General features: G+C 43.2%; 1 protein-coding gene across 1 annotated transcript in view; it reads left to right on the top strand.

Moving 5' to 3' along the window:
• Window positions 1–208: 208 nt before the first annotated feature.
• Window positions 209–13,388, top strand: part of PLEKHG7 (pleckstrin homology and RhoGEF domain containing G7) — a 90,285-nt gene continuing 77,105 nt past the window's right edge. Inside the window, 5 exon segments of the mRNA XM_024127164.3 lie at window positions 209–214; window positions 5,159–5,407; window positions 5,410–5,644; window positions 5,647–5,870; window positions 6,377–6,399. Coding sequence (XP_023982932.2) covers window positions 209–214; window positions 5,159–5,407; window positions 5,410–5,644; window positions 5,647–5,870; window positions 6,377–6,399 — 737 coding nt within the window.

A 13,388-nucleotide genomic window follows, 5' to 3' on the forward strand; every position in this document is an offset into this window, starting at 1 on the left:
CGTGAGGGGACTCGCAGATGAAGTACGACCTTCGTTTCCACAAACTAAAAGCCAAAATACTTTATTCATTTTTCTTTCTTCCTAAAGTGAGACAATGCATTTCTAGACAGCTTTGGCAGGAGCTCAGACTATTTTGTGCTGGCTCCATGCTGGCAAAATAGAGAAATGCCCTTGATACTGCGTTTTGGGTTTGGCAGTGACAGTGACAATGGCGGTAAAGGGAGAAGGTCAAGTCATTTTTCAAAGTTCTAAGTAAATGATGTTCTAATAAGACCAACATGAGAGGATTAAAGACAAATGCAAGGGTTATCACAAAGCCAACATCTATAAATTAGACCTTTTTTCCCCCTAAGGCAGCAGCTCTCAAATTTTTAACACATGTAAGAATCACAGGGAGGGCTTGTTAAAATGTAGACTTTGGGCCCCACCCCCAGAGATTCTGATGCAGGAGGTGAAAAGGGGCAAGAATTCGCCTTTCAAACAAGTCCGCACTGATGCTGATGATTTTGACCCAGGGACCCCACTTTGAGAACCACTGACCTAAAGAAACCTTCACAGTAAGTATCTGTAATGATTCTAAACAATGACAACTTCAGTAAATTAGACTGAATTATAATTCGTTTGAATTTGTTTTTGTAAAGAGTCTGCAGAAATATCTTTTAAGACTGCGTACATTCTTGGGAATGTATGCCGTATCTCCACCTAGACACCAAATAAAGGTTCTCTGGGGTACTGCTCTAATGAGAATGCTGGTAGATACAAATCCCTTTCCATCTGCCTTTTAACTACTTGAAAATTAATGCTCACAAATGTGTTCCCAAGTGCAATGATCATTTCCTCCATTATTCAATGCTTATCAAAACATTCCACTAAGTAAATAGATCCAAACAAAATGTTTTAGGATGTAAGCAAAGAAAGGCTGAAAGGAATGACTTCTCAGAACGTTGGAGAAAATAAACAGATAAGAAACCTAGAACTGTCTCACTGAACTATCAGTGATGATCACTGAGCACCTGAAGGGGAAGTAAAAAGCCGCATCTGCATCATTTCTGTATTGGATCAGTCACTGTTCAGTAGCAACAAATCACCTGACTTTTTCTTAGGCAGTCTTAGATTCTGAACTCGCTTCCCCTTAGGCTTTTTCATAAACAAATAACTAGAAAAGTCTCGAAGGAGGGGTAAGGAGGGGAGAGGCCAGTTCCTCATTTCAGCTCCCATCAAGTGTGCCTGTGCTCGGCCAGGAGGGTTCATTGTTACAGGTGTGGAACTTGTTCTTCCGAACCCTTGCCTGGCAGCTCCCTGTGTGGTTCTACTGATTCCCCTGTCAGGACCCACCTGGACAATGTCACCTTCAGAAGCAGACCATCTTGCAGGTATTAGAGGCCGTTTAGCTGCTATCTGGGTTTCCCTCCTGCACTTTTCATATGGTCGGATCCTGTTGCTACCAGCTTCTCTTGGTCCTGTCTTGCTGGTCTTGGTCAGGTCTAAGTAGAATGGGTGAATCATTAATGTGTGTGGTTTAATTTCGAGTACACGGAGATTGCTTCCCCTAACAGCATGGGTGGTGGCTGCTGGCTTCTTAAAGCTTGGGAGGTCAAAGCCTGGTGGATTTACTTTATAATGAGCATGTATTGATTTAGTCTTTTAGAGAACATAAAGGAGAAGAGTTAGCCTGAACTCTTCTGTTAACTTTTGGCTTCCTACCAGATCCACTGGGATAATCATTTAGGGAGTGCCTCCCAAGAGCCTCAGCCATTATCCCTGCAAGGACCTTGTGAGGGAGGGACTTTAATATCCTTTCATAAGTGTGGCCTGGAGGCTGACAGAGGGGGAGTGGATTATCCCAGGTCACAGGGCTAGCTGGTGAGGCAAAGAGAGCAGGCAGATCGTTAACTCTAGAGCTTGGGCTCCCCTTCTCAGCAAACGGTCTCCCAGAGCTGTGCTGTAGTTAAAGTTTCTCCAGTTATGCGCTGGGTCATGTCAGCAGTTACTACTACCTTGGTTCCAATATATGAGACACTGGCCAGTAAACAATACTTAATGACCCTTAAGTCCCATTGGGTATAATAACCACCTACAGACTGCCTCACCCTATGTCAGGACAACTAGAAAGGAAATCTGAAGCAGTGTCCTAACCTCTCTAAGGAGGAGAAAGAAGGCACAAAAACAGAGGGGAAACCCAAGGACTAAGAATTCTAATAGATTATACAAGTGCCTGTGTAAACATACTGAACTCCTTTAACCATGCTGCTGCCTAGAACTTGGACAATGCTATGAAGGGGAACGGAATAAAGTCCCCTGGGTGTGTACGTGTGTTGGAAGTACGTGGAACTCCAGTCCTCAGCTCAGGCATTTGTTTGTTGGGAGAATGAGGAACTGGCCCTCCACTAAAGGACCTGAAAAGAGACCTAACACACCTGTTTTCATCAGTGGTCAAAATGGGTCTTTTCATTCTTCTCCTGTGAAGCTGGTGTCAGCCAGAAATTACCAATCTAAAATCAAAACCAGTTCAACCTCACCTTAAGTAAAATGTAAGTTTCCTAGCAGGTATTACTGAACCTCCTCACCCCCAAAATAAGGGTACCTCATACATTTTTGTTCTATATGTGAAGTCCTGTAACATTTGAGTCCTCGGCTCAAAATATTAAAGCAAAGCCAGCATTAAGAATTTCAGATTTCTTTTGTAGTAAGAGTCAAACTGACTTTAGTTGGTATCTAAGTAGTTCCTTACAACAACTCTCCAATCTAAAATCCAGTACCTTTTAGTTTCACTTGGCTTTAAACCAGATGAGAGCCAGGGAGTAAACATAAGAGAACACAGAGTCCCCCAAATCAATCTCACAGAATTGTCATGACAATATCATGATGTTGGGCTCCTCCCCTTTACTGATAAGAATAAATCTAAGAGTCTATAAATTCTCTTGACACAGCATTATTGGACTTCTACCCCTGAAACAGATTAGAAGAAACAAATTAAAGGAAACAAAGTATCTGCCATAGGCAAGTACAAAACTATAAGGAGAAGTAATGACTAAAAACTAGGGAGTACAACAGTGTGAGGCTATTTCGTATGAGGTAAATAATCATATGCTATTAAAAACCTGTAACAGTCTCCATGGAACTACAATAAACAGTCATAATACTGTATGTCATCTAGTCTTATGAGTCACAACATAGGAGGACAGGTCATCAAGAATTTTCCGGTGGTCAGTATTCTCTATTATCAAATTGAGGATGTAAATAATACACAGTAGAAAAAGTTCTAAAAAGTGTTGTCGGTGAAATTAAAATTATACAGCACTAAAACAGTAAATTATTAGCTATCCTTAAAACTGGGCAATCCAAATGTGTCCATTCCTGAAGGGTTACAGATTGCTTTAGAATTATAGACCTGCTGGGAGTTCCCTGGTGGTCTAGTGGTTCGGATTCTGGGCTTTCACTGCTGTGACCTGGGTTCAAACCCTGGTCGGGGAACTGAGATCCCACAAGCTGCGCAGCACGGCCAAAAAAAAAAAGAATTATAGACTTGCTGCAGTTATTATTGGAGATCTCAGAATATGTGGTCAACTACTGATGTTCCATCCACCAACAAGCCATGTACAGCCTGAAACCACCTCCTACGTTGCCCATGGCAAGGCAAGACGGTTATTATTTGCTTCACAGTCCCACACCAGATCTGTAAATAATCAGGAGTTGCCTCTTACGCAGTAGTTGATAGGATGGGTGAGGACTGATGCTTTCCCACAGGCAATTACTTTCTTCAAATGGAAAACTACAAAATAACGGAATGGAAGTAAGTCATTTCCATGTCACCATGAACATATTTACACCATGGTAGAATCAGATTTGCTTGAACATGAGAAGAGCTTAATTGGGAGGTAATTCTGCATTAGTGAATCATAGAAAGCACCTCTAATCACGAGAAGCAGGGCATCTGCATGACATCTCGGTTTTTCTTTTCAAACTGGTGAGTTATTTTTCCAGAACACGGGGATGGAGAAAATCTAAAATGCCTCTTGCCAAATACTTTGCATCACTATCTTTGAAATTATGTCTCATTCTGTAATTTAAACCTTGAGGGAAGGGGGTCTCATTTTTCTTGTTCTCTCATCCTTATATCCCTGGAATACTCCAAAGCACATATACACATATTCATATATATATAAATGCAGAATGTAAGGGAAATTGAATGTATATTTGATTCTCTTAAAATGGAAAAATCAAAAGGTGATGAGCTTTGTGACTTCCAAGAAATCTCTTAGATCACCAAGGTTTTTAAAAGCTTTTTTTGTTTGAACTGGAAGGGATATTAAGTAACCGGTAAATGCTGCCAGAGCTGCTCCAGGTCTTTAATCAAAACCCATCAACCTCCACAGTTAGCAGGAGTGTCCTTGCTCAAAACCTGCCAAATGCCCCCCACCCCCCCTTTAGCAGGACTGAACACAAATCTTTAAGTTAAAGGGTCCAGAGATAAGAAAGAAAGCTACGAACAAAGAAAACAGATGAAACCAGCTGGGACTAAGATGGCATGAATCTGACGCCCAACAGATCCTAAGTCTCATTATACATTGATTTTACTATATTAACATATTATGTGACACACCTACCGGCGGCCAGGACCAGACATTAAGGACAAAAAAAGGATAAAAAGGGGGTGGCACCCCACTCCCTCGGAAGAAGCCCTGCCCATTCCTGGTAGACTAACGCATAAGCCTCCCCATAATTAGCCTCACTCCTCCTCCCTTTCTTTTACTCTTTAAATCACTCTCGCCACGTGGGCGAGAGGTTGGTCTGCAAACGCGGTTCTCGCTTCTCCATTCTTTGGCCACTAAGTAAAGCTTGCACTGCGTCCATCTCCGCTTGGGTTTCGTATTCACCTACTCGAACCCCAATGGAAAAAAGCACTCTCCCCCATGGAGGCACAGAGCAAGGTCCAAACGACTTAATTCGGTAACATAAATTTCAATACGTAAACAATTTAGAGGGGAAGACTGGACTCACTTATGTTAATTATCTACAAAACATAACAGATACTAATGTTAACTGGGCATTCCCTATCTGCTCTGGTGAATTATAAGTTTTTATTTCAGACACCTTTTTTCTCACCTCCGTCTCCTTGTTTGCAACAGATTCCGCACTCTGCTCTTCCTCATTAAAGATGCAGCCACCTGCTTGCAGTTATCCTCTGGAAAAGGACGAAGACACACCTGAGGAAGAGAGGCACCTGAAGGCGGAACTGGAACAACCTCAGTGTGGTCGGGAGAACAGCAAGTCTGACGGCGTCCCCTGGAAGCTTCCAGCAACCGGGCCTCTTAGTGGCGTGGAGAAGACGGAGCCATCCTTCCCAGAGGTGCAGCGCCCAGACTGCGGGTCCTCTCCTCGACCCCCCCTGGAAAGCCTGTCCAAGAAGCACTGTCAGACCAGGGGAAACTTCTCCACTTTGACCGGCAAGGCCCGGGCCGCTTGTCTACCTCGCCCACATTGAGGAGGTTAAGGGGCTGCAGCTGCGGGAGCGTGCGCACGCATGCGCACGGCACTGCGCATGCGCCGCCTCAGCAGGCGGCTTTGGAGGTTACCACCTGGGGCGGCTGCAAGGAGCCTTCCGGCTCCCCGCATCGCCTTTCCAACGGCCTATTTGGAAGCCCACAGCCCACTCCCTGTGGCCCCTGCGACTCCACTCAAGATTGCCTCCGGACCCCGAAAGGGCACTCAACGCAGCCGACTCGTTTGAGCTCCAAATGGCGCCCAGTGATGAGCTTGCCCTTCCCATGCTTCAGCCCCTCAACGAGGGGTCGCTTCCTCAGGCCTCCCTTCCACGGAGTGGAGGCCAGCCAGCACCCAGCCGCGCCCCACAGCTCCCCAGGCCTCAAGTAACACAGTTCTAAGCCTCCTGCCTCTCATTTGGTGGATGCAGAGCATAGTAGGTCTCCAGGTTGCCATATTGCCCGGTCGCGGGGTGGGGTGCTGTGTTGGGAGACGGCTGGGGGGACACACAGTCTTTAGGACAGTTGGCTGTCAAGTAAAAGGGGTGCAGCAGTTTGGGGAAGGAGCGTGGAGGTTCAGCTCACTTTCTTCTTCAATATACTTGAAGGCACTTTAAGAAAGAACCCAGGCTGGAGATTGTCAGTCGTTGGATAGTAAAGGTGATCCTCTTGCAAAACCACGCTATGTGAAGACCACCTGGCATGGCTGGTTTAAAAGGGCAGGAAGAGCAAACTACTCAAGTTTCTAATGTTCTAACCTTCTCCCCCGAAAAGAAAAATCCAAAACATTTTAGCTAGGAAAGTTAATGACCTCTCCCTTCGAGACGTCTGCTTTGGAATTTTGGGTGGGTTTGAGCAAGACTAAAACATGTATTTTTTAAATTTTATTTCAGAGAGAAGAATTGCATCAGTCCAGGTATGTGTGTCTTTATTTTCTCTAGTGCTATGAAGTCTGTTTACTTTTACGTCTTTTACTTCTGTTCTGACATAGCAAACCTGATGGTGTATTAATCAGGGCACTTTGTTTTACATCCCTCAAGTCACTCTTCATATTATGGGTGAAAGAGTCTTAATTTCAAGAGTCTCCTTTAAGCACCCAGCATTTTGCTGTGGCTTTTGGGGCAGGGTATGACAGCCACAGGTGAGCATGGTTTTCATTTTGAATTGTCAATGACTTGGTCCTGTGGCTTAATTAACATCCACCAGTAATAGGTTTTGTCAGGAAGGGAAAATGTAAAGGCCAGAAACATTCAACAACTTTTCAAAGAGAAATTCAGAGGACAAGGATAAAAGGAACAATATGTGCTGTTTAAATCTAGGATGACCTTTAAAATGCCTATTATGACAGACTGTGCTTTTATCTAGTATGCAGGTAGATTGTGTCACTTCAGAAACCAGCTCTGAACTTTCAGCTTGGTCCCCCAGCTGTGGCAGTGGATTTGCCATTTCTTTCAGGGATGAAGAGCTTCTGTGGCAGTAAGGGAAAGATCCAAGCCCAATTACATCCACCCAATTTGTAGGATTGGTGGGAAAGCCCTCAGTTCATTTGGAAAGTCATGGAGGAATCTTCAGGAAATTAGCTGTTGTTTTATTACTGGACCTCAATCCTCAAGCAAGTTTGCTGTTCATAGTAGGAAGGATGAGATCCATCTATGCAGTCTTTGTTTATTTTTAACCCTAGTTGACCTAAATGTCAGCTAAGGTAGAGGATATTTACAAAGCCATAGGCAAATACAAAGTATTGTGTTAGTATACCAGCTAGCTATTGCTACATAAGAAACCACCCCAAACCTCAGTGGCTTAAAACAACAACCAGGTATTGTTTCTTATAAATCTGTGTGTCCATTGAGGATCAGTTGATCTAGGCTGTGCTCAGCTAGGTAGTTCACTCCACATGTCCCTCATCCTTTTCGTGGAACCAAATTTCTACACAGGGCATGTTCTTGTGGTGAGGGGAGAGGTTCAAGAGGATAAATGGAAACATGCAAGGCCTCTTGGATCCTGGGCTCTGTACCTTGTCTAATTCTACAGGCCAAAGCAAGTCATGTGGCTGAACTCAAGGGCAGAAAATTATGTGTCACCAGCAGTGGAAGAACACTTAAGTATTATATGGCAGAGTGTTTGGATGCAAGGGTTGGTGAAGAAAGGGTCCTTTAATGGAAATCTTCCACAGGTGTGAACCAGAATAAAGCTCTAAAATGACACCTAATTCAGATGTGTCAGAGAAAGTGAAAAAGAGTAGTGTCAGAAAAAGATGATGTTGTTTAGGGTCAATCATGCAGAGTCTAATAGGGTGTTTAGGAATTTTGTTCTTTACCCTAAGAGCAGTGTGAAACCACTGAATGGATTGATATGATCATATGGATACAGGGTAGACATGAGAGTTAGATGAGAGTGGATTCCAGCAGAACAATTAGAATGTTCAGGTATGAGAGGTTGGTAGGTTAGGCTCTGATGAAGGCAGTGGAGTTAGAAGGAAGTATCTCGGTTCAAGAGATACCTAGGAGATACCATCACCTAGACTTTGTGAATAGTAGACCATCAGGGGAGAGGGGAAGGAAGTTGTCAAGAAGGACTTCCGAGCTTATGGATTCCACTCTTAGGTGGCAAATGGTTCCATTCTCTGATCTAGGTAACCTTGGAAGGGAGAAGGGGATATGGGTAGCTGGGGTGTAAGTTTGAACATGTTGAATTTGAGGACCTGTGGAACATCTGAGTGGATATTTTGAGTGGATAGTTGACTAGAGAAAGCATCGTGGATGGAGATATATATATCTGAGAGTCTTTAATCAAGGAATGCTTCCTAGAGCAGGTAAAGTCCGTCCAGCTTTGTGTGTAAGATGGAGTTAGCAGATATAAAGGCTAACTGATGGGACACACCAAGCCATTTGCAAAAGATGACATGCAGGTAATTTTTATTGACCTGCAGAATCTTTGTGAGGCAATAACAGAAATAGTCTTAAAAGATGCAAAGGGAAAACTTGGTCAGAGGGCTTGAGGCCTTAAAAAGCTCTGTGAGGTTCAGTATGTCACAATCACATACTACAAAATAGTGGAAGGTTACAGAAAATCACAACAGGGAATCAGAGGGGAAGTAATCTAGACCTCTTGGTATCTGGTAATGACCCTGAATTATTCAGTATTGTTTTTTGGGGGACTTAATACAATACTTGGTGTGTAGTAGGCAATGTTTATTGAATGAATAAACGAAAGGCAAAGTAACTATAAACAATATGTTTAATAAACATTCATGCATTACTGCGAAAAAGAAGTAATTTTGCATCAGCTGCAGACCACTCAATCTATACTTTTTTAATCAACAGTTCACCAGAAGCATGAATTTTTGGTAAACAGCTAACTGTCTTTGGCACAGAGATCTTCTGTCTGCCTGTCTTTTGCTCCCTCTTTCTCTCTCCTTCCTCTCACTGCAGTCTTTTCGGCAGTCATTTGTTCAAAGGGCTTCTTCCTGCAGGTGGCTACTTCCCAGGCCTTGTAGTCAGATACTGTAAGGTAAAGGGCTCTGCACGAGGCCCTGATGTCCATTGAGGAGCTGGGGGACTCACCTCAAAAACTTACTTAAACTTTATTTAAAACATACTTAAACTTATTTAACTTAGGCCTTTAATATGCCTATGAGATGGTATAAACCAGAGGCTAGCAGACTATATAGCCTACGGCCCAAATTCAGCCCACTACCTGATTTTGTAAATAAAGTTGTGTTGGAACACAGCCACATCTATTCATTTAAATACTGTCCGTGCTTGCTTTCGCACTGCAACCACAGAATTGAGTAGCCACTACAGAGACCATGTGGCTCACAAAGCCTAAAATATTTACTCTCTGGCACTTTATAGAGAAGGTTTGCTGACCCTGGTATGTTCAGTTCAGAAATGCTTGCCTCGGGGCTTCCCTGGTGGCGCAGCAGTTGGGAGTCCGCCTGCCGATGCAGGGGACATGGGTTCGTGCCCCGGTCCGGGAAGATCCCACGTGCCGCGGAGCGGCTGGGCCCGTGAGCCATGGCCGTGAGCCTGCACGTCCGGAGCCTGTGCTCCGCAACAGGAGAGGCCACAGCAGTGAGAGGCCCGCATACCACAAAAAAAGAAAAGAAAAAAGAAATGCTTGCCCCTGTGGCTGTCAGTCAATCACAGCAACTTTTTTTTTCCTTGTAGCCCTTTTGCAAAAATTTTTCTTTTAATATAGTGTTTTAGCACATGGCCTGACAATTGGGCAGGCTTATATAAGTGAGAAGGGCCCAATCTCCTCTCATTTCTGAAATCAGCTCAGTGTTGACTTTGATTCCAGGTTTTTCTTTGTGGACTTTTTTTCTTATTGTTGTTCCCTCTGGCTATATATAACATTCCAGTGAATTAACACTCACTCTAAACTTTATTCTCCCCTCACCAAACTATGCCTCCTGGAAAACAGTCTTTACAATTCATTCTTACTAAAGTGTGAAGGACTTCAGGCTTAAGGCATATCTACACTCATCTTTCCAAGTAGAGCAGTGTATTTATCCCTTTTGGGTTTCCCTACACCTCATAAGTGCCTCCATCATAGTACCTAAAACACTGTAGTGTATTTCTTTCACATCCGTCTCCTTTCAGAAACAAGATCTTCATGAGGGCAGAGACCACTTATTTACCCTTCATCTCAGCAGCTATTACTCAGCTAGAGTCTGTCTCCAGAATACTTACTGAAGGAAAGGATGGGTGGAAGGATGACAGGCAGGCTGCTTGGCTTACGGTTTACTTATCTGTCCCCGATGTATTTGAATTTTAACAGAGGACATGACTTGAATCCAAGCAATGAAGCCATGTTAGTGGAATTTTAAACATCAGGAAGCGAGTGGGGGGATTTTGTGGGTAGGGACACCTTCCTGGCACCCCTTAAAATCGATAATCACAGAAAACTGTCTCACCTAACTTTTTAGTCAGCCCTGAAACTGAGAAAGGAAATGTACATACTATTACATCTATGAGAACAGACTAACCTTCCAGTGCTCAAAGGAAATAGGAAAGAAAACCTATATATATCCAAAACATGAAAACAAAATGACAAGGAAGAGACCAGACAAAAACATTGAATGCCAGTAAAGCGCTTCCCAAAGCCAGATTTATCTGGAGTTACCCTGGGAGGTTGGGGTGGGGGGGTTGCAGCACTGCATGGTGTTAAGAATTACTGGAATCGGGGCTTCCCTGGTGGCTCAGTGGTTGAGAGTCCGCCTGCCGATGCAGGGGACACGGGTTCGTGCCCCGGTCTGGGAGGATCCCACATGCCGCGGAGCGGCTGGGCCCGTGAGCCATGGCCGCTGAGCCTGCGCGTCCGGAGCCTGTGCTCCTCAACGGGAGAGGCCACAACAGTGAGAGGCCTGCGTACCGCAAAAAAAAAAAAAAAAAAATTACTGAAATCAAACTCCCTGGGTTTGAATTCTGTCTCTACTTCTCTGGCAGCTTGACCTTGGGCAAGGCTGTGAACAACTCAAAACCTCAAAGTCTTCATCTGTGAAGTGGAGATACAAATACAGTTGACCCTTCAACAGCACAGGGGTAAGGGATGCTGACCCTCTGTGCAGTCAAAAATTTGCATATAACTTTAGGGTCTGCCTTCCTTATCTAAGGTTCAGTAACCAGTGGATTCAACCAACCACGGATGGTGTAGTACTGTAGTATTTCATGAAAAAAGAATCTGCATATAAGTGGACCTCAGTTCAAACCTGTGTTGTTCAAGGGTCAACAGTAGTACACATCCAATAGGCTTTTGATATGATAAATATTGTAACTTAAATATTACCTTTTTTAAGAAACCATCATTCATTCATTCATTCATTTAGCACTTCCTGTATGCAAGTCACTGACTTATTCTTTCTAAAATATTCTGACCCCAGAGTGAAATGATCAATCACAGGAAGCTCATCTAATGTGTCTAAATGTTAGATTCAATACAATGTTAGATCCTCCTCAGACTTTTACCTAAAACCTGTTGTGTAGCTAGCACTGTCTGAAAACCCTAAGTAACGCCATAGGGGGAGAAGGCCCTGTCTCAGCTGTTGAGCTTAAAAGCTTATTAGAAAGTTACTAACTAATGATTAATAGATGGCATATTGGTTATTTTGTTTATTTGTTTGCTTGCTTTATTTAAATCTCAGCCCTTCATAGCATCATATTTTATTGTGTTGCTTTCTTTTTTTCCTCCAATTGTATTGAGATATAATTGACATAGAACATTATATAAGTTTAAAGTGTACAGCATAATGATCTGAAATATGTATATATTGCAAAATGATCACCACAGTAAGTTTAGTTAACATCCATCACCACACATAGTTACAGTTTTTTCCCTTGTGATGAGATACATGAATACTGTTAATTAGTCGGAAGAGGAGACTGCAGCCTCAGGGCATCAGGGAAGCCTTCTTGATCCAGGCATGGCTGGAGGCTAGAGTGGGAACTGGCAACTTCCTTTCACATCAGGGACCATGTGTTATTCTTGCACTGGCATCAGCTCCCCCAGAATGTAAACTCCCTGACAGCAGGAGTTGTGCCTGTTTTGTTCATTGCTGTATCCCTAGTGTCTAGAACACTACCCGGCACATAGTAGATGTTCAATGAAAGTTTAAGGAAGAAAAAAGGCAGTGCATTTGTTGGTTAGTTAGGTTAGGTCAAGCCTCATAGGGGAAATTGTACGATCCCTTTTTGGAAATTTTCTCCTCCACCCATTTGTTTATCACTCTCTAGCTCTTTTCAACCTCCCCCATCTTCCTAATCTGTTTTGTGTTCATCTCTTGAGTGTACATTGGGTTGTTGGGGATTTGTACAAGTATGGTTTGATCCCACTGGGTAGTATTTTGACTCTTGTCCAGAAAAGGCAGTAGCCTCGAAAGACGGTGAGGGTTCTAGAAAGATACCAGTATCGGCAGCTACCCTGGTGCTCTGAACACATGTGTGTTTAATAACCATTGCTGATTGAGCCCAAAATGTCACAGCATGGTGTATTTTCCATGCAGTTGGAACTCCAAAGACTGTCTCTGTTTCTGTGTTCAAACTGTGTCAGGATGGGTCCCATTTGTTCACTCCACATTCATGAAGTGTCCGCTCTGTGCCAGACCTTGGACAGTAAGCTAGAGGCTCCCCATTCATTCTCCCTTCTCCGTTGGATTTTCAGCAAATGGAACATTTTGGTAGAAATTGGGAAATTATAATCAAAGGAAAGTTCCTAACAATCTTGTGAGACTCATAATGAAAAAATATTTCCCAGATTTAACCAAGAAAGCTACAGTTCCATAAAGTGGCAGTTGTCATTTCTCTGTTGATTATTTTTTTTAACATCTTTATTGGAGTATAACTGTTTTACAATGGTGTGTTAGTTTCTGCTTTACGACAAAGTGAATCAGTTATACATATACATATGTTTCCGTATCTCTTCCCTCTTGCGTCTCCCTCCCTCCCAGCCTCCCTGTCCCACCCCTCTAGGTGGTCACAAAGCACCGAGCTGATCTCCCTGTGCGATGCAGCTGCTTCCCACTAGCTATCTGTTTTACATTTGGTAGTGTATATATGTCCATGCCACTCTCTCACTTCGTCACAGCTTACCCTTCCCCCTCCCCATATCCTCAAGTCCATACCCTAGTAGGTCTGTGTTTTATTCCCATCCTACAACTAGTCTCTTCATTTCTTTTTTCTTAGATTCCATATATATGTGTTAGCATACGGTATTTGTTTTTCTCCTTCTGACTTACTTCACTCTGTATGACAGACTCCAGGTCTATCCACCTCATTACAAATAACTCAGTTTCATTTCTTTTTATGGCTGAGTAATATTCCATTGTATATATGTGCCACATCTTCTTTATCCATTCATCTGTTGATGGACACCTAGGTTGCTTCCATGTCCTGGCTACTGTAAATA

The sequence above is a fragment of the Physeter macrocephalus genome, chromosome 6, assembly GCF_002837175.3.
Source record: "Physeter macrocephalus isolate SW-GA chromosome 6, ASM283717v5, whole genome shotgun sequence".
Lineage (NCBI taxonomy): Eukaryota > Metazoa > Chordata > Mammalia > Artiodactyla > Physeteridae > Physeter > Physeter macrocephalus.